We start from the raw sequence: 19,757 nt of genomic DNA, 5'->3' as shown, positions 1-19,757 counted from the left end.
TGTAACGTTAGCATTTGCGGTCCATTTGGGAGCACGGAAAGTGGGTTCCGGATGTTCTAGCTCCAGGAAGCCATCAGGTTTGAGATCAGCACAGCTCCCCTCTGGATTCTCTGTTTGTTCTGCTTTCTTTCAGGACAGAGATGGAGTGCTGGCCCCTGAGCCAGGGAGGCATGGGATGCCCCAGGGGGCAGGTGGGGTGGGAGCAGTGTGTGCCGGCCAGGGCCCCGGGCCTGGGCCCGTGAAGAGCCTGGTCTGTGGTTCACGTGCCTCTGCTGACCCAGAATGGAGAACTTCCAGTACAGCCTCCAGCTGAGTGACCAGGACTGGGCCGAGTTTTCAGCCACTGCCGAAGAGTGTGGCCTCCTGCAGGCCAGCCTGGCCTCTGGGGATGAGCTCTTGTCCAGTGACACTGACCAAAGGGACAGCAGCCCCCCAGGGCCCCCGCCCCTTCCTGAGGGGCAGCTGGCTCCCAGGGGGAGTGACCGGCCCGGCTCTGAGGAGGAGGACAAGGCAGCCACCTGGCAGCTGGTCAACAGGTCTTGGCGTGAGTCTGTGCTGGCCCCAGAGGCTGGTCAGCAGATGCCCAGCATGTCTGTGCAGCCAGAAGCTCGGCTGTCCCTCAGCCCTGGTGCTGCCCCTCTGGTCCAGGGCTCATCCCTCCTGGGGCCAGTGTCTTCCAGAGGCGAGAGGCAGAGACTTCGGCAGGGGCCAGCCCCCCGGGGTCTTGCCCCTACTCTCACTGGTGAGCCCGCTCGGAGCCCCGATTCCCCCGGCCGCAGCGCTGCCCCCCCGAGGCCGTCTGGCAGCCCTGGAGCCCTGCTGCGCAGCCCCAGCCAAAAGAAGAGGCGGGCTGCAGGCACCAAGGCGGGTGGGCGCTTGGGTGACCCGGGCCCTGCTCCCACCCAGCTGGGCTCCCTACTGCTCGCCGAGGCCGGGGCCGAGGATGGCCTTGGCCTGGCTGGGTCCAGGGGGAAGGGTCTCCGGGTGGGGACAACAGGGCAGACAGCAGGAGCTGGGCAGATCGAGCTGGGGCCAGAGTCTCCAGAAGCCCCTGAGCAGGTGGCCAGGCAAGGGCCAGGTGTGGATCTGTCTACATCTGTCCCTGACACTGAGCAGGGTACAGACCTAATCGGAATGACCCTCAGAACTGAGCCATGCACTACGTCCACGCTTGACCTGGAGGCTTCTCTAGATGTCACAATGGCTAAGTCAGACGTGGCTTTGTCCACACCCACCTCCGAGCCTCAACCCGATGAGCCCCCGTCTACACCTGCCTCCGAGCCTAGCCTGGATGTGGACCTGCTTATGCCAGGCCCCGGGGTCCAGCTGGAGGTGGATTCGTCTGCGCCTGTCTCAAAGGCTATTCCACGTACAGCTGTGCCTCCCCTGGCTTCTGAGGCTGGGTCTGATGTGGGTGTGTCCACACCTGCTCCCATCCCCGAGGCTGGGCCTGACGTGGTGGAGCTGGAGGTTGCCCCAGTGGCCAAGCTGGGTTTGAGCCCTATTCGGTCTCCAGAGGGGGGCCGACAGAAGCCCAGAGGGGAGCCCTCAGCAGGTGCCCCTGGACGCCACACTGGGGAGCCCCCGCTAGGCCCTATCCAAGCCCCCAAGAAGAAGAAAGTGCGATTCTCCATGGCTGTGCCCAGCCCCGAGGAGCCAGGGTCAGCAGAGGCCTCAGGCCCTGCCTGCCCAGCCACAGCCCCCGGGACAGCAGCTGGGGGCCGCAGGGCGTCTGGAGCCTGGGACGCTCTGGCAGTTGGGCCCCGGACCTCCCAGCCTCGGATCCTGAAGCACCTGCCTCCCCCTGCCCCCTCTGCCTCAGCGGGGCCTGGGCCCAGCTGCTGCTTCGCGGTGACCCTCCCAGAAACCTATGAGTTCTTCCTCTGTGACACCATCGAGGAGGAGGATGAAGATGTCGAGGAGGAAGCAGAGGCTAGCCAGGCTCTGGCCGAAGTCCAGTGGCCGGGCGTGTGCGAGTTCTTCTTCCAGGATGGCCAAACCCAGAGGTCGAGGCACCGGGAAGGCCACTCCCAGGCCCCACCCCTCCAGGCTGAGCCTGTGCCGGCCCCTCCGCCAGGAGATCCCATACCCATCTCCATCCCCGAGGCCTATGAGCACCTCCTCGGGGAGGCCACGTCAGGGGGCACGCTGGGGCCGGCTGCCCGTCTCCAGATGCAGGCCACGGAGCGCCTCAGGTCAGTCCCCTGGGAAGTGGGGACCAGCACGCCACCAGGGCCTAGCCCAGCCTCAGCAGAGCAGCTTACCCTGGCCATCAGGCAAGCAGGTGTGTGTTGCGGGGACCCCATGGCCTGTCCAGGACCTGGGTACACACTGTCTAGGGAGTTGGGCCAAGAGGGCCACTGGGGAGGGGCAAGCCAGGACCCTGGGTTGTGAGCTGGTGGGGGCCCTCAGGGATGATCTGGGCAGGAAGGACCAGCTCCTGGCCATCCCAGGACCCGGTACAGGTGGGGCAGCCCCAGTCGAGCAGGGCTTTGGCTCCACACTGACCGTCGCCCTGTGTTCAGACCCAGGTAACGGCAGTGCCTGCCCCCAGCCTGTAGCAGGCAGGCGCTCTGCCAGCAGCTCAGGCCACGCTGCCTGGCAGAGCAGGCTCGCATTCCCCCTCGAAGATATTTTACAAACCAGGAAACGGTGCCCCAGACGTTCTCGCCCAAGTCAGCCTGACTCAACTATGCCACGTGCTACCCTGTGTCTTGGGACAAAGGTATCACGGGGAGGATGTGACTCAGGACAGACATGGCCAGGAGAGACGTGTCCCAGGGCAGGTGTGTCTGGGTGGGACAAGAGCAGGAGCTCAGGACGCACTTCTCTTTCCAGGGGAGCCCCGGGGCCCCCTCACCTCGTTCACCTTCAGCCAGAATGACATGTGCCTGGTGTTTGTAGCCTTCGCTACCTGGGCTGTGAGAACGTCAGACCTGCATGCCCCAGATGCCTGGAAAACAGGTTTGTGGGCCTGGGGGGCGGGGGGCTGGTGTCTAGAAGTCAAATGGAGGGGCAGTGGTGGTGTCCCAGCTGCTGGGCCAGCAGGGATGAGGGGCACGTGGGGAGGTGCAGGTGTCTCCCCTGACGGGTCTCCTGCGTTGCTGACCCACTCTCGCCCCGCTGGCCTCCTCCCATCCTTTGAGAACCCCGCCGTGTGGACGGAGGGTGGGGACCAGGCCGGAATGGAGCCGGCACTCAGGAGGTCTTGTGCTTCTCTTGCAGTTCTGCTGGCCAACATCGGCACCATCTCCGCTATCCGGTACATCCGCCGGCAGGTGGGGCGGGGGCGCCGCAGCCCCAGCTCCTAGGACCCAGGCTCCGCCCAGCAAGACGCAGGAGGAGGAAATGTCCACAGGTGCTCAGGATGAGGTGTTGCCCTCAGGCCTTGCCCTTTGACCCTTGCGTTCTGCGGCATCTGGGAAGGAGCCTGCGTCCTTGGTCCTGGCTCCCTTGGACTCCACCCGAGGGTCCAGCCGGTGGCCGAGGCCGAGGCTGTGCTCCATACTTGGGATTGGGGAGATTCTGGAAGGCTGGGAGGGCAGGCCAAGCAGGGAGCTGGTTAGTAAGGTGCCAGATTAGCAACAAAAGCACAAGATGTCCAGCGAAACTGGAATCTCAGACATGCAGTATGAGACCTACTTCTGCTAAGGAATTATTTGTGGTTTATCTGAAACCAGAGTTAACTGGAGTCCTAATCCTACGTGGTTATCCTGTTGGAGGGAGGTGTATGATGGGGCTTCAGAGCAGCAGCGAGGCCCCAGCTGGAGATCTGGGCAGAGGGCCTTGAGGCCGGGGGTGGCATCCCAGGGACCCTCTGCCCTGTTTATAAGTGGGCCGGGCCGTCGGAGGCCTCTGAGGCCTCTCTAAGCCCTGAACCCCAGGGGTCTGTGGTCAAGACCTCCTCGGCTCCCGCCCGAGATGGTGAGCAGGTACCCAGAGGGGCCCTGAAGGCTGGGGGTCTCTAGAGCAGAGCCTGGAGTCCCCCCTCTGGGGAGCCCTGCAGGAGGCGCAGGGGCGGAAGCCAAGGGTGTCAGGTGGAGGGATGGGACACCTGGGTTCGCCCAGAGCTGACAGGAGCCGGAGGTGGCACAGGAAGGTGGGCAGGGTGCGGGCAGTCGTGGAGCAAGGGGGCTGCCGGATTAGGTGCTGGGTGGGCGTCCAGCTCCAAGGCAGCACATACAGGGTCCCCGGGACGCAGGAGACTCCTGGCTGTTCAGGACAGAATGCGTGGACACACAGCACCGATAAAATCTCCTTCGTTCTTGTTTAGTCTCTTGCCGGTTTCTCCCGACGTTCACACTCACGTACGCCCAGGCCGCCTTCCTGCCTCTTGCTTGTGATGTCTCAGACCCTTGTGCCCTCTGGCCTCACATACTCTGACTCTCGCTAACCTTTCTCAGCCCTCTGACCTTTACACATGTGCCATCCTCCCTCTCCCAGGTGAAGCCCCTGCCCCGAGTCCCCTCCCTCATTCCTTCCCTGAGAGGCAGGCTGAGGTTTGGCCCCTCTGGGCATCCAGTCAACTTGGCCAAGGTGTCCTGAGGATGAGGCCCTCCTGACCCCTCAAGAGCCCAGGGTAGCTCAGGGCCCTGGAGGCCCCCTCCACCTGCTGGGGTCAGACCCTGACTCGATACCGAGTGCCTGGGGCCCCACTAAGAAGCCCCGGGTCCTGCTCCAGCCCCTTCTGCAGGGTCCATGCAGGCAGGCGGTCCCGAGAAGCAGCCTCCTGGTGGCCATCAGATCCACTGGACGAGCCCGCCTTCAGCCTCAGGTGCTCCTCGAGGCCACCGCTGGTGGGAAGGTGACGGAGCTCTGTCCCAGACACTGTCGTAGCTCCTTGGGGGGCGGCTGTCTGGTGGGGAGGGCAGAGGTGCATGTGCTTTCAGGAGGCAACACCCAGAGCTTTCCCAGGGAGGGGCAGCGCCCTCACTCACCTGGGGGAGGTGGCGGGGCTTCGGGCACAACTTCCCTCGCAGGAGAGACCTGGGGACCCCAAAGACGAGTCTGAGGGATGGGCCCTGGGACCGGCTTGGCGGCCAGCTGGGTGGGGTGGGGGGGGCGGCCCGGCCCCACCCCCTTCTTGCCTCCGCCCCCGTCCTTGGTCTCCGCCCATCCTCCCTTCCCCCGTTTCCATCTCTCCTGCTCCCTCAGGGTCCCAGGAGGCCCCACGCGGTCTCCTCTCCCCCGCTGCAGAACCCCTTGCCCGGGGTGGGGGCTGCTACTCACAAGCTGAGGGGAGTCCGAGGGCCGGGACCCCCGGCCCTTGATGGAGCCGCGATGCCGCTGAAAGGCTCGGGCCTGCGGGACTCCCTTCTCGGAGAGCAAGTGGGGGCCGGAGAGTGCAGAGCTGCGGTCAGAGACAGGCACGGACACGGGGACCAAGGGGAATGGGCTCGTGGGCTCAGGTCCGAGCGAGCTCTGCATCGCACTGAGGAACTGTCAGGAGAACGTTGGTGACCGAGGCCCTGGGCTGGGACCTCCGTGCAGCTGAGGTGCCCCTGCCCCAGAAACCCCCTCAGCCTCCCGTGGCAGCCTGAGCAGATCTCAGGCTTCAGGCACCCTCTCAGCCTCAGGCTGTGGCCACGTCCAGCTCTTTCCGTTATCCAGCAGGGGACTGACCTTGTCCAGGTCCCGGACGTCTGTGACCCTGCGGTGGGAAGTGGCAGGTGGTGTGTAGGGGTCAGCGTAGAGCGGGGAGTGCGGTGTCTCCAGGGAATGGTCTGGGGCCTCAGGGCCATCCTCCAGCCTCAGCTACAGGCAAGACACAGAGCAGACAGAATCGCCGGAGCTGGAAGCGGCCAAGCCCTCCCTTCTCTGTGAAGAGGCCTCTGGGTGGCCCCAGGACCGAGGAGGCCGGGGAGATGGAGGGCGGGAGGGAGAGCCATGCCTGGAGCCGGGGTCAGCATGCTGGGCCCACCTTGGTCAGGTCCAGGTGCAGTGGGGTGGCTGGGCCGGGCCCCTTGCCCTGGGCCTTGCTCCTGGGTGATCGGTTGCTGCTGGCCCGTCTTAGCTTTGCCTTGTGCCCACCGACGCTGAGGCAGCCAGGGCTGGCTTGCTCCTGTGGGGACCAAGGACCTTCCAGAAGGTTCCCCGGGGCCCTCTCCCACATACCCCTCTGAGGCTACACAGAGCCCCTCCGGTCTGAGTCACCTCCCCTGAGAACCAGGGCCCTACGGGCAGTGGGGTCCCCAAGACAAACTCGCCTCAGGGTCCCCCGCCCCCTTCCTCTGCCTGTTCCCCGCCAGATACTCACCGGTGTGGGCCGGGCAGGGCAGCCTCTGGTGGACTCAGGCGTGGAGTGGCTGGTGTGGTTGGAGGCGGGTGCTGGGCACCCTGAGTCCCAGCTGGTCCGTCCGTCAGAGGAGAGTGAGCCTCGGCCACTGCCCACAGCCTGGGCAGCCGGCGGTGGGTAAGGGTGAGCCGGATGGGAGGGCCCCTCCCCCCACCGCCCCGTGCCCAGGCACACCCTCCTGTTTCACCGCTGCCCGGCGGCACCTCCCCTGCTGACTCCTCACCTGTGGGGGCGCCCGCAGCCGCGGGAAGCTCTCGGGGCCGGGCGGTGGGGAGGCCCTGTCCCCGCGGCAGGCTGACTGCAGGCAGAGCAGCCAGTGGCCATAGTCCTCGTAGCTGGCACACACCACACGGATGGTGTTGATGAGACGGCCTGGCACACAGATGCCGTGAGGGGGCCTGGCAGGCAGGGTGCCCCCTGAAAAGCCCCGGTGCAGAGCTGGGTGCCTGTGAGGCTCACACCCTCTCTCCCAGGCCTGGCCTCTGCCCACCTTCGATCAGGAAAGAGCGGATCTGTTTCTCCCTCTCCTCCACGTTGATGTGGACGGCGCTGAGCGGGAGCTCCCCCTGTGGGGCATCCAGAGGGGACAAGGCCTTAGTCAGGGGAAGCAACCCTTGGGCCCACTGCCCCGTCTTGTCCTCCCGGGCTGGGTGGGCACTCCGACGCCGGGCAGAGGGCAAGGCAGGTCCAAGGCCGACACCCCGTGGGAGGCCAGGCACTCCCCGTCTGCCCTTGGGGGGTGCCTTCATCCCTGGTCTCCAGGTGGGGCCTTCGCCAGCCAATGGCCGACACAGGACTGGTCAGGGACTGGTCCCCTGGGCCACCCACTGAGATGGGGGTGGGTGGGACGGGATCACAAGGAAGCCCCCTGTGTGTTTCTCAGTGACTGAAAGCCATGCTCACCCCCAGAGTAAAATGTACCCTGATGCACACGACACTCGCTCTGGCCCCGAAGGACCTTCACACCCACGCCCGGGCCCACCTGTGCACACGCACACGCATAAGCCTCAGGCACCAGGAAGTTGCCTGCTCAGAGGTATAGGACCCTTTTAGGGGCACCAGGGGCCCCCCTGCCACCCACCCCAGGTGATGGGTCTGCTGGGGCCTGAGGACCCTCTAGGATGACACGGGGTGCTGAGGCAGGGCACCCACCTTCCTGCCACATCAGGCTAAGCCCAGACTGACCAGGGCAGCGGGCTGGGTGGGCGGGGCCCGCGCTCTCTGTCCCAACAGGCCCCGAAATACAGGTTCCTCCTGACCTGCTGCCCCCTCCCACCCCCACGCAAAGGGCGCGTCCCTGGGGCGGGTCCACAGTGGGGAGGGACCCACCTTAAAGCAAAGCCCATCTGCTTCCTCGGAGAAAATGGCCAGGGAGGTCGGGTACAGGACCAGGAGCCGGTCCCACTGCTCCTGTGAGGGGCCACAGGGCAGAGTAGGGGCTCCACCGGCACACACCCAGGGCCCCACCTGCCACCTGCACCCCTCCCCCGCCTCCTCCACCTCTGCGCCCCCCACCCACCTGTGAGGGCAGATGCTGCAGCTTGACCCTTGAGGCGCAGATGGCGGTGCCCACCACCTGGAGGCCTGATGCCGTCTGCAGCGGGGTCAGCCTGCGCTGCAGAGTCCAGGGGAGCTCGTCTTCAGGGGGCCCCTGGTAGAGGGGGGTCAAGGGCAGGAGGAGAGTGGGGATGGAAAGGGGCGTGGGGTTCGCAGCACTGACCTGCGGGGGTGCTGGGGGGCGGCACGGCGCCCCTCCCATGAGGGCTGTCTGCTTCTCCAGGTGGTAGAGCCAGCGGTCCAGCTCGGCCCGGCTGGGACACAGCACGAGGAGGGGGGCGGGCAGCGGGCCTGCGGGGGAGGGGCAGAGTAGGCTAGGCCAGCAGCCACAGGAGAGGCTCCTCGAGGGTCGGGGGGGCCACTGATGACCACACACACGGCTCTGGAGGCCCCCGACCCACTGCCCTCCGCCCCAGCCCGGCAGACGCACATGTGCCCATCAGAGGAAAAGCCAGGACCCCTCAACATGCTCCAAGCCCCGCCCAGGTCCTGGGGCCCGGTCGACGGCCAGGTTCCCTGAGCAGCCTTAGTGCTCACGCCCTCCTGGGGGCCAGGTCAGCACAGGCAGCAGCCCCGTGCCCCTGCACACCTGTGATCTGGAAGGCATGCTCTCTGGATCCCTCGAGCGGGCAGACACTCAGTTCCATCAGTGGTAACAGCCCCTGCCAGAGCACAGTGGGAGGGAAGCGCTGGGGCACCCCGAGCAGGACTGGGCCGCGTGCGCCCCATGGGGCTGCTCTCTCCCTCTCCCCCAGCTCCTCCGCCGCCCGTGTCCCCTCACCTGGAAAGTGAGTCCTTCGGAACCATGGGCCTGGAAGTAGAGGTGGGAGGGGAAGAGCTCCAGGTAGCAGTCGCTGATGTCCTGGGGGAGAATGGGGCCGGGGTCTGAGGGCTGGGGGCAGGCCCGGGGCGGCCCTCAAGCATGCCCCTCCCGGCCCGGCCCCCACCTGGCTGTGCTGGAAACGCAGCTGGACCTTGGCGTAGTGCACGACCGCGCCCAGGCTCCTCACGGGCGCCCTCCGCTGCCCTGCCTTGAACACACTCAGGAAAGGCTGCTCCAGGTTTTCTTGCTGGCTCTCCAGGCTCGGGATGTTCTGGGGTGGGGGCAGAGCTCAGGGGAGGGGGCCTGACCAGCGGCCAGCAGCCCTGGCCCCCAGTCTCACAATACACGGGTTAAGAAGGCACACGCAGCATCACACGTGTGTGCAGAACCCTGTACACACTCACAGCCTCTTCACGTGAAAACAACGCAGAACACACACACACACACACACACACAGCCTCCGTGCTGGTCACAGAACTCTGTGATCTAGTCTTGGAGTCATCGAGGTTTCACTTCAACGCAGATACAACCCTCAGCTTCGCTATTTCCTAACTGTGTTCCCTTATTTTGGTGATTCAACCTCCCAAAGGCAGGGACTGTTGGTCAGAAGGGTTTTCAGGTGTCCAGGTGAGACGATGCTCGAATCCCTCCCTCACCTCAGGGTTGGCTACTAACATTTTAAAACTTGGTTCTACCAAGAAAGGGGGGGGGGGCTGATTTGTAGTATTTGCCAATTTCCCTGGTGTAAGTACTCCCGTCACAGCCCATTTCATGCCACCAGCACACTGCCGCACGCCCCCGATCTCCGTCTCGGCGGAGGCCAAGGTCCTGACACTGGCCAAGGGGTCTTCGCCCCTCACAGCAGGCACGTGCCCGTCTCAGGACCTTGGCTCTTGCTGCCCCCACTGCCTGTATCACTCAGCCCAGCCCCTTCTCACCCCATCCAGAGCCTGGCTCAGACCCCCTTCTCTGTGAGCCCCTGTCTGGTGCCCTTCCAACATTCTAGCCTCACTGACCCCTGCCCATTGGTCCTCCTGTACGTTTCTCCTCAGCGCTGGCCACATCTGGCTTCCTCTGTCTTTTAATTCTTTGTCTTATCACCTGGCTGGGTCATGGGGTGAGAACGATACGAGAATGGGGCCCGTTGCTGGGCCAGGGCCGAGGACGGGCCTGGAGTGTGCTGGGGACTCAATGCCTGTCTGCTGAAGGGAGGGAGGGTTAGTGCCCACTAACCAGTGCCCAGCTGACCCTGGCATACAGAGAATCCTCTATAAACAGGGGCTTGACTGTCAGAACCGAGTCAGACCAGGACGGGCGCCGAACTGGGGCTGGAGGGGCTGAGATCTGGGATCAGGGCGTGCTGGGGAGCTGGCAGGGGCTGCTATGCCCTGGCCAAGCTGAGGCACCCCTTGGGCAAGCCCAGGAATGTGAACAGACAGACTCACAGCTTGCTGGCGTCTCTGCCTTTGGGTGGGGCCTCACGCACCCACACCCAGTGCGGGGAATGATGCCGGACGGGACCCATGAAAAATCGGCCACGGTGCAGGAAGGGCCACACAGCTGGCCCTGTGGCCTGGGCTCAGCCTCGGGGCCGTGGCCGAGCAGGCTCTCCTGTGGGTGTAGAACCCACGCCCAGGCAGGGCTCGAGGAGCGCTGGCTCCTCCCCCGGCCCCACCCCCCGAGGTTCAGCAAGCCGGGTCCCCTCTCCAGCCGCCGTGTCCCGGCTCAGGAGGACCGCCAGGACCACACGACGTGCCCTGAGCCTGGACAGAGGGAGCTGAGGTCTGCGATGCGGCCACACCGAGGGCCGCCGGCTGGGACCTGTCCAAAGTGCCCTGTCCACTTCTCTGAGGCAGCCTGGTTTCTGAAGCCAGCACTTGGCCACGGGGAGCCCAGGACACCCAGGGAGGAGGAGAGGGGACAGCCCGATTGGGACACTTGGGAAGCTGGCTCTGGAGCCCACACCAGCTGCTGTTGAGGACCGAGGGGCGCAGGGCAGCTGTGTCTGGGGCAAGGACCTGGGGGGTCACTTCCCTCACACCCAGGGCCTCTGCACACAGCAGAGCCTTGCCCCGCCCCTTGCCATGCTGGGTTAAAGGGTGGGTGTCTCTCCCCCTCGGCCAGCCCGGCAGGGGCTTGGGGGTGGTGCTCAGCTCGGGGTGGCCTGCCGTGTGCTTGGGAGCCACGTCCTCGCGGCGGGGCCTGGGGGGCGGGGCGCAGGGGCTGCTGTGGGATGAAGCAGCGGTGGACACTGAAGGGATACCCCTTGGAGAAACCGCGGCCGAGGGTAGGGGGGAGGCCGGCTCACTGCGCACCCGAAGCCCCTAACTCTCGGAGTGACAGCTGGGCGTGGCGGTTCACGGCCCCGTCACCAGCCTGATGCCCGTGCCCACACGGCAGCAGCCAAGACACGCGTGCTTATCCAGCTCCAACGTGCCCAGACACGCTGTCCTGGGCCAGGGCCCGGGGCGGGGGGCGGACACCAGGGTCCCCAGGCAGGGCTAGCGCGTGGCGAGGCGTGGAGGCCCCGCCCCACCGCCCCACTGACTCAGGGCCGGGTCTCAGTTTCACTCTGCTCAGACTTTCGGCCGATGAGCGTCCCAGGGCAGGGCTGCACCTACTTCCTCCCTGTGCTGTGGACTTGACTCCCCTGGTCCGACGGGGAAGACCCCGGGCCCAGCACAGGCAGGACGCACACACGCAGTCACACGCAGACCACCACTGCCACGCCCCCTTGAGCCAGGGCTCACAGCCCGGCTGCTCACCGTTCCGGGGATGTAGTGGAAGATCTTGTCGGCAGTGGTGTCCCCATCCGGACTGGCCTCGGTGCCAAACAGGCCGACCAGCTTCCGGGCGCCGTCCTCTCTGGGAACAAGGGAAGGGGTGCTCACAGCCTGGCCCCCGAGGCAGATTGAGGGAGATCCCGTGACTGAGTGGCCGCAGCCGTACCCTGCCCCGCCTCACCTATTTCCCTTCAGCGAGGGCTTTCTGGAAAAGGAGGCTCGGAGCCTCCTAGGGGCCTGAGGGACACAGTGGCTGTTCCCCATGGGCAGCGGTGGCAGCCGGCCTGAGTAGAGCAGGTCGACAGGTCTGGGTCCCTCTGTCCCGAGCCTCCTGCCCCACCTCCGGGGGCGGGGCTCTGGGGCAGCCTGCCCTGTACCCAAGGGCTGGGGAGGCGGAGCCTTTCTGGGAGGGACCTGGCCCCTACCTGAGGCTGAGCTGGGCCTTTCAGTTCCCTGCCCAGGGTCCTCCACACACGCCAGCCAGCCGAGGGGGGGGGGGGGCGGCATGGGGGGGATGGGGAGGAAAGGCTCCCCTCCTCTCGCCGCCCCGTGAAGAGCCCCCAGTCCGTACAGGAGGGGGCCCAAAGGCCAGTCTGTGATGGCATCAGACTGGGGGTGCCAAGAGCTGGAGCTCCGTGAGCCCAGGCATCCCCTTCCAGACCTCCCCACCATGAGAGCACACATCCTGTTTCCACCTAAATGCCTGTTGCTGAGTCACCAGTGACTGCAGGGGGATGTGTGCTTACTCTCAGCTGTTGAAGCAGGAATTTGCCACTGGGTAAGGGGAAGCCAGGACCCTCCCGCAGCCTCCTCTCTTGCCTCAGTCCAATCCTCACCCCAGATCAAGGTCAGGATCCCCAAGGCTTAACCAGAATCCAGGAGGGAGGCCATGACCCTCCCAGGTGCGCCTGGGACAGCCATGGTGAGGGGGATGCCACGCACAGCCTGGAGTGAGACACTGGCCACCACAGCCCTGCCCCTGGCTGTGACAGTGCGCTGCCTCCAAGCCCCCAGGTGCCAACACAGCATCTTGCCCCAGCCGCGCAGCCACCCCAGACAGGACCCTGGAAGACAGAGATCGACACTCAGCCACAGGCCCGCAGAGCCCAGGAAACACGTTTATTGTTCAAGTGGCTCATATTGCTGTGCGCGGTCTGCGGTGCACGTGTGCCCAGCTCAGTGCAGGATCCAGAGATGGCACCACAGCCACAGGAAGGAAGCCCGATTCGTGCCCCCCCGCCGGAAGTGTGCCTGGCTGGGCGAGGCAAGGAGGTGTGCAAAGCTCAGGCTGGGGGTCTGCACCTGCTCAGAAAGCCCCCCCGAATAACTGCTCTGCATCACCCCTCGGTCCCTCCAGGTCTAGAGAGTCCAAGTTGGCCCCTTACCCACGGGCAACGCCAGTGTCCACCCGGTCGCTCCCCAGTGCCCCCAGCACGGTGGGAGGACACCCAAGAGGGCAGCTTGGTCCCAGAGACAGGACACTTTAAAAGTAAACAGAGAGACTGGCAGCCGCAGCCTGCCCACCACCGATCGATAAATAAACGAGTGAATAAACAAATGGCACACACAAACAAACACTGAGAAAGGAACACAGAAACCGGCGGCCTAGACGCGCGGAGACTGGACAGACGGCCCCGGACGTTCCTGGTGGGGGCCGAGCCCCGCCCCACGCGCAGAGGAGGCAGGCGCTGGGCCCAGGGGGCTTAAGGCACGTGGGAGGCCGCGGGCGGGTCTCTGTGCGGCCGCGCCACGGGTCAGAGGCTGGTGGACGACACAGACAGCGTGGGCGAAGAGGGCGGCGGGAAGTTGAGCAGCTCGAGCACGGCCACGCCCACGCTGCTGCGCCGTGTGAACATGCAGGACGCGGCCACCCACTTGTTGGTCCTCGGGTTGTACTTCTCAATGGAGTTGAGGCTGGAACTGCCGTCGTTGCCCCCTACGGCGTACAGCCAGCCGTCCATGGACACCAGGTCGTGTGTGCTCCTGCCGGCAGGGCGGACGGGGAGAAGTAAGGGGCGAGGCTGGGGGTGAGGAGGGCGCAGGGCCGGGTGTGGGGCCGTAGCCACCTGAGGAGCCTCAGGGGGCGGGGCCTTGGGAGGTACCCTGGGGGCAGGACGGATGGGGGGGAAATGAGCCGGTCAGGCGGGGCCTTGGCATGATGGGGGCGGAGCCTTGGAGCTGTGGGGGCGGGGCCCTGGAGGGGGAGACCAGGGAGGGAGGTGGGGGGACACGCCGCGCAGGGGTGAGAGCCTGGGACACATCTGCCAGGGTCGGGGGTGCAGACCGCTGTGGTGGTGACAGGTGCGGGGGCCGGCACACCTCCGGACGTTCATGGGCGCCACGCTCTCCCAGGCGCCCGCCCTGGGGCTGTATCTCTCCACGGAGTTGAGGCAGCTGGTGCCGTCGTTGCCGCCGGCCACGTAGAGCGCCCCCTCGAGCACCGCCACGCCCGCGGAGCTGCGCCGGCTCAGCATGGAGGCCACGGGCGTCCAGGAGCTCACCTGCGGCGGAGGGACGGGCTGGGGGCAGACCCACCACCAGCCTCCCTCCGTCTCCACGTGCAGGACTCTAGTCCAGGGTGGGGTGTCTGTGGGACAGGGTGGACGTAAAGGGATGACCCTCCGGGGGATGGGGGTGGCCAGAGAGCGATGACCCGAAGTAGCTCTGGGGGAGGGGAAGGTGTGATTGGGGTGCTTCGCACCTGGGGCTCATACTTCTCCACGGTGGCCAGGTGTGATGAGCTGTCATAACCGCCCACGGCATACAGGTTCCCATCTACAGGGAGGCAACACACCCATGGTGCACCTGCTGCGTGCGGGGGTCCCTGGGGTGGGCGCTATGCGAAGCAGTCACCCACCGAGCATGGCCACGCGCACATATCGCCTCCGGGTGCTCATGGCGGCGATTGACGTCCACGTTCCCGTCAGGGGGTCGTAGCGCTCGGCACTGTAGACACCAGGACGGCCGCTGACCTTGGGCAGGGGCAGAAAGGCAGTCCCGGCCCCAGGACCTGCCCTCCCCCGAGGAATGACTACAGTTCTGTGCTAGGCAGTCACGGAGGCTGACCCCAGAGTCCCACTGGAGCAGGAAGCAGGGCCTACTAGGTGGACACAGGCCACGGGCTACCTGGATAATGCTGGGCAAGTGTCCACCTGGGCCCAGCCACTGGCCTGGTGGGAAGGACGCCAGAGAGGAAAGAAGGGGCCACCGGGCCAGCCCAGATGAGGAGGCACAGGGGACCCTGGTGACCTGACTCAGGCAGGGTCCCCCTTGGTTCCCCTCAGGCAGGACCTCTGCAGTCCTGATGCAGCCACACCTGCTGAGCCAACCCTGAACGGCCACCCGGCCCTGACCCCAGCCACTACCTGTTGAGGCAAGAGGCCCCATCGTAGCCACCGGCTGCATACAGGAGCCCGTGCAGGGCAGCCACACCCAGGCAGCTGCGCCTCGTGCCCATGGACACCTCAGGCTGCCAGGTGTTGGTCACAGGGTCGTACGACTCTACGGTGGCCAGGTCTGAAGTCCCATCGTAACTAGGGGAGGGGTTCGCTGCTGGTCAGGGTTGGCCCAGTGGGCACATGCCAAGCCCCTGACCCGAGACCACCCCCCACTCTTACCCGCCCACGGCATACAGCCGGTTCCCAACTGCCGCCACGCCCACCCGGGCCCGGCGCGTGGACATTGAGGCCACCACATGCCAGCGGTCAGCGCGTGTGTCGTACGCTTCACAGTCCCCGTGGATGGCGAACAGGCTCCCACCACCTAGGGAGGGGGAGGTGACAGGGCAGGACAAGGGCCCAGGGACGCAGTGGGCTAGAAGGCTCTAGCACAGCCCGAGGCTGAGGGCCTGGAGGCTCCAAGGGCAAGTGGGGCCAGTGACTGGTGAGCGGGTCACACCACGGTGGACGGGAGAGCAGGTGTGGGGTGAGCGCAGGATGGACACGGCATGGGGTGGGGGGGTGGGGGGGCTCGTGCTAGGCTTGTGGGTAGGGACACGGGGCAGGGATGGGGGACCGGATGGGACGGGACAGGTGGGCGTACCCACAGCGAAGAGCACAGGGCCGGCGCCCTCACAGCGCCGAGGCCGGGTGCGGCTGGTGCCCAGGACGCCCCTCTGCTCGGGCAGCAGGTGGAACTTGAGGGCCTCAATGAGTAGGTCCTTGCAGTCCGGGTGGTGCCGCACCAGGCTCTCGGCGTCCACGTGGCCCAGCAGGAAGTCCCGGCTCAGCAGGGGCAGGCGCACACACTTCATCAGCTGGGGTGTGGTAGCAGGCCTGCTCACGTGTCCTGGACCCTCCTCAAGACACGCGCCTGCATCACCCCTGTGGGAGCTCTGGGCACACAAGAGCCCAGGCACGCCTGATCCTCAGCCACTGCATCCCCTCCCAAGCACTGTAGGCCCCCCAGGGCCTGGCCTCACCCGAGGAACGTGCTGCCTCCGGGTATCCACGTCGTGCTTGACCCAACTCAGGACGGCACGGTAGACGTCCTCCTCTGAAGGCACGTTCAGGCTGTCGCTAGAGACCAGTTCCAGCACCTGGGGGTGGGGACCCTCAGACCTGAGATCTGGGGAGGGGCTTGGGGACCCATGGAGCCCTGAAGGTGCCTGGGAGGGAGAGTCCAAGGGGGCCCAGTGTCCCTATGAGGAAGAGCCAAGCAGGGTCAGGGGGCACAGACCCAGTTCCCGTGGGCCTAGCTCCACAGCAGTCCTGGGAATACGGAACCAGGCATGGGACACTGTAGGCAGGTATGTGACCAGAACAGGACAGTGTCAGGTATCAATGGCGATGGCTTGTGTGGGGTTAGAAAATGGGGGTGGGGGGTTCCCAGGGGATGGGTGGCGGGGTTGGAATGTCGGTCAGAGACTGGAGATAAAGACTAAGGAGCAAAGGACCAGATCTCATGGGCCCAGATGATGGGGGCCGGGGGGCCAAGGCTGGTACTGGGGTCTGGCGATTGGGACAGGGTCGGGGTCCGAGTCAAGGTCCAGGCTGTGCTCCAGCTGCCACGTTACCTGCTTCAGCGGCAACAGCATGAACTCCTCAGTCTTGGCCACGTCCACGAAGTGCTGCAGCACGTACCTGTGTGCCGCCTTGAGCAGGTCACTGCACGAGTGTGTGTCGGCGAAGCCGCGGATGCCCAGACAGTTGGAGGGGTCGAGCTGACTCAGCAGGAACTTGCAGCAGGCGTCACGGACCCCGTTCAGCTGCAGGAGGCTGGCGGCCGGGAGCAAAGTCTATGGGGCAAGGTGGGAGAGCGGGCCAGGGGAGCAGGGACAGAGAAATGGACGTGAGGACTGAAGGGGTGGCAGCGGAACAGGGGACGCTGGGGGCGTGGGGAGAGCGGAGACACAAGCAGGGTGGCGGTTTGGGACGTGGGGGGTGAGGTAGCCTCACCTGCACGTTGCCTTCCCCCACCACGATCTCGGCCGTGTACGCAAACTGCACCAGCTGGTCCAGGGCCTGAGGGTCGATGTCGTGCAGCGTCACGTGCGTCTGACGGCTCTCACTCATCTCATCTGTGGGGACAGCAGGTCAGGCTGGTCCCCACCCTGGGAGAGCTGCAGAGTCCCCCAAGCGCCCGGACCCGATGGGGCAGTACTTGCTTGTGAACATGGCGTGGAAGTAGGGGCTGCAGGAGGCCAGCACCACCTTGTGTGCCCGGATCTCCTTGGCAGCCACGTGCAAGACGATGTCACACAGGAGGCCGCGCTGCCGCATGCGGCTCATGGCCACGAAGGCGTCGTGGTAGTGTCGCTTGGAGTTGTGGGCGACGGTGTGGCCCTCGCGGCTCAGCAGCTGCACTGAACCTTCCATGGGGCCCGTGGGCCGGGCCTGCCGGGGCCGGGCACGCTCTGCCTCGGGGCTGTAGGTGGGCAGTGCCTGGTCACGGTGTGCTCTGCAGGGAGCTGCTCACCCACCCCTGAGACCCTGGGCGGGGCCTGGGCACCCAGGAGGCCACCCGCCCCCGGCAGCCCGAACCCGGTTTCCATCGAGGACCCACTCCCCTCAGGACCGCCCCTGCTCTCCGGGCGCCACCGCACTCTATTCCCTCGCATCCAGGGAGCCCAACTAGACCCTGCTCCAACCTGCTACCAGAGTGAGGTCGGATCCCACGCCAGAGCCCGGTCCGTCATTGAACCTGTACATCTTCCTCTGCCGCGACCCCTGCTCAAGCACCACACTTCCCTCCGCCCGGGGGCCTCCGTGAAGAACCCGGCTCTCTAGACCCTCCTCGGGACTAGGCTCTCTGTCCATCGCTGGCAACCCTTCCCGTGCCCCCATCAGAGTCCGGTGTCCTCGGCACGGGCAGGGCATGCGGGAAGTGCACGAGGTGAAACTGGTCCGTACTGACCGGTGGCTCTGAAGCCCCTACACCGACCAGCAAGTGTGACCTCTCTTGACCGCCAACCCCCCATCATTCAGACAGGCCGCCCGAGTCTTTGAACGGCGCAGCCGGAATTCAAGGGCGGCGGGAGGGGACAGAGCCTCCGGGAGCAGCCTCCTCGGGACGCCCTGCCCCGCGCCGAATGTGTGCGCGGGTAACGCAGGGGTCCTGGACCCTCCGCGGTCGGGCCGAGCCTGCGGGGCACGAGGCCGCCCCCTCCCGGCAGCCTGCCAGGGTCGGCGCGCCCCTCCCTCCCTCCTTCCCCCCTCCTTCCCCCCTCCTCCTCGGCCCTGGCCAGTCACGGTCCCCAGGCCCCCGGCCCACTCACGCTGCCGGCTGCGGCGGCGGTGGCGGCGGCGGCGCCTCGGGCGCGGGCCCCGGGCTGCCGTGCTCTGGACTTTGCGTCCTGCCGGCCGGGCGCTCGCTGCGCGGCTGCATGGGTTCGGCCGCCGGCCCGCCGCCGATCCGCGGAGGATGCACGGACAAGCGGACGCTGGACGGCTGGAGGACTGCTCGGCGGTGGCGGCAGGCTCGGCGTTCCTCGCTCCCGCCGCTTGGCCGCAGCCGCTGTTTCTCGGCGCCGCCCGCTCCGCCTCCCGCGCTCCCCCGAGGTTTCAGGGGCGCCGCGTAGCGCGCGAATCCTCCCAATGTTTCGGCGCTCCGTCCGCCTCCTCCTCCAGGAAGCCCCCCGGGCCCCGCCCGCCGCCTATCCCCAAGAAACCTCCCGGACCTTCCGCCCGCCTCAACTCGTTCAAGAAGCACCCCTCGCCCCTTCCGGGGCCCCGCATCTCCTGGGGGGCCGAATGGCCCCACGTGATGCCCCTGAGACCTGAGCCAGCCGGGGGCCCCGTCTGCCCTCCTCTCTCCAACCCCACGCAGGCCACTTTGCGTCTGGCCTTGATCTGGACGCTGGCTGCAGAGCGGGAGAGGGGTGGGGGTGCACACCCTGGGCGCTGAGGGGTCCCCTGTCTTGGGATCTGGCTGTCCAGGCCCGCGGACCTCCGCCATTAGGACGAGTGGGGGGAGGGCAGGGCATAGGTTGGCTTCCCCACCTCCTTCCTTCCCCAAGGCAACCTTCCAGCCTCCGGGCCTTTGCACCTGCAGGCTGTTCCACAGATAGGGCAGAGCAAAAGTGGCTGTCCCTGCCCGGGCCGGCCTGGGGACTTAGGCAGATGTGTTCGTAGCTGAATTCCCAGCAGAGGACTCGCTGGACTGAAATATCAGCCATCCTCTTTCAGGGAGATTTGGCCAACCTGGTTTCAGTAACAGTGCTCGGGTCTGTCGCCTGTCTGCCCCCTCCTGCTCCCCCAGCGCAGGTGCTGTGGGGCTGTCCAGTGAAGTGGAAACGGCTCTTATCGTTCTGATCCTCATCAGAGTGTCATTTATCAATTCGCAAACAGCCCATCTATAGCATCACCATTTCTATTTTCGTCTGTTTTTTCTACTAAAGATTATTGGCTTTTTATTATTGATTTCTAAGAGCTCTTTGTATAGAAGTCCTCTCTGACACGTTTCCCCCCATGCATTTTTCCTCACAGGCACGTGTTCACGGAACCTGGGGGGGGGGCGGGGGGGCTGTGGGCTGGGCTGGGCGAGGGTGACCCGGCCCGGCCCTCCCCCAGGTCGGTGTCGTTATTAGTGCCTTTTTTGGTAAACGTCACAGATTTGTGAGCGGAATGGCGGGATTCCGCCCTACGCAGTCCTGCCGGGTGCTGGAGCTCCGTCCGCAGTCTGTCCCTCAGCGGAAGCGAGCGGGAGCCGTGACTGAACCAGGCCTGCGCAGGGAGCTTTCGTCCCGCGTGCCACCCTGGGAGGCCGAGCGCCTCCCGCCCAAAAAGAGAGCTGAACGCGCCCTCCCGCCTGGATGCCGCCGCAGCCAAGGTTGGAGAACCTTAAAGCCACCTGGCGGGGC

At 65.9% G+C, this 19,757-nt stretch overlaps 3 protein-coding genes across 15 annotated transcripts; 1 reads left to right on the top strand and 2 right to left on the bottom strand.

The window, feature by feature from the left end:
* The first annotated feature begins 282 nt into the window (after window positions 1-282).
* PERM1 (PPARGC1 and ESRR induced regulator, muscle 1) lies at window positions 283-3,311 on the top strand. Its single transcript, XM_060079089.1, has 3 exons — window positions 283-2,284; window positions 2,526-2,786; window positions 2,905-3,311. The coding sequence occupies exons 1-3, from the start codon at window positions 283-285 to the stop codon at window positions 3,309-3,311; spliced, it is 2,670 nt and encodes an 889-aa protein (XP_059935072.1).
* A 952-nt stretch (window positions 3,312-4,263) lies between these two features.
* Window positions 4,264-12,381, bottom strand: PLEKHN1 (pleckstrin homology domain containing N1). Of its 7 annotated transcripts, none has more exons than XM_060088744.1 (16): window positions 12,295-12,381; window positions 11,640-11,742; window positions 11,441-11,540; window positions 8,800-8,946; window positions 8,634-8,714; window positions 8,442-8,514; window positions 7,815-8,143; window positions 7,625-7,705; window positions 6,786-6,861; window positions 6,519-6,667; window positions 6,257-6,394; window positions 5,921-6,061; window positions 5,623-5,754; window positions 5,230-5,439; window positions 4,938-4,986; window positions 4,264-4,851 (listed from the first exon to the last, which is right to left on the bottom strand). In XM_060088744.1, the coding sequence occupies exons 2-16, from the start codon at window positions 11,720-11,722 to the stop codon at window positions 4,619-4,621; spliced, it is 2,022 nt and encodes a 673-aa protein (XP_059944727.1). In that variant the 5' UTR covers window positions 11,723-11,742; window positions 12,295-12,381; the 3' UTR covers window positions 4,264-4,618. The 7 variants fall into 7 exon arrangements, with proteins under 7 accessions (XP_059944727.1, XP_059944724.1, XP_059944725.1 ...); XM_060088741.1 differs by lacking the exon at window positions 12,295-12,381 and having other exon boundaries at window positions 7,815-7,946; window positions 8,016-8,143; window positions 11,640-11,974; XM_060088742.1 differs by lacking the exon at window positions 12,295-12,381 and having other exon boundaries at window positions 7,815-7,910; window positions 8,016-8,143; window positions 11,640-11,974.
* On the bottom strand, window positions 12,064-18,461 carry KLHL17 (kelch like family member 17). 7 transcript variants are annotated; one of them, XM_060088751.1, is made up of 13 exons: window positions 18,174-18,461; window positions 17,064-17,323; window positions 16,855-16,976; window positions 16,473-16,694; window positions 15,879-15,995; window positions 15,500-15,791; window positions 15,076-15,220; window positions 14,824-14,991; window positions 14,316-14,404; window positions 14,160-14,233; window positions 13,778-13,977; window positions 13,334-13,441; window positions 12,064-12,522 (listed from the first exon to the last, which is right to left on the bottom strand). In XM_060088751.1, exons 1-13 carry the CDS (start codon window positions 18,281-18,283, stop codon window positions 12,291-12,293), a joined length of 2,139 nt encoding a protein of 712 aa, XP_059944734.1. In that variant the 5' UTR covers window positions 18,284-18,461; the 3' UTR covers window positions 12,064-12,290. The 7 variants fall into 7 exon arrangements, 5 of the variants coding, with proteins under 5 accessions (XP_059944734.1, XP_059944735.1, XP_059944737.1 ...); XR_009531071.1 differs by having other exon boundaries at window positions 12,434-12,522; window positions 12,844-13,441; XR_009531072.1 differs by having other exon boundaries at window positions 12,436-12,522; window positions 13,743-13,977.
* Window positions 18,462-19,757: the final 1,296 nt, after the last annotated feature.

The sequence above is a fragment of the Mesoplodon densirostris genome, chromosome 2, assembly GCF_025265405.1.
Source record: "Mesoplodon densirostris isolate mMesDen1 chromosome 2, mMesDen1 primary haplotype, whole genome shotgun sequence".
Classification (NCBI taxonomy): Eukaryota; Metazoa; Chordata; class Mammalia; order Artiodactyla; family Ziphiidae; genus Mesoplodon; species Mesoplodon densirostris.
The sequence above is the reverse complement of the archived record's forward strand: the minus strand, read 5'-3'. Positions and strand labels throughout refer to the sequence as shown.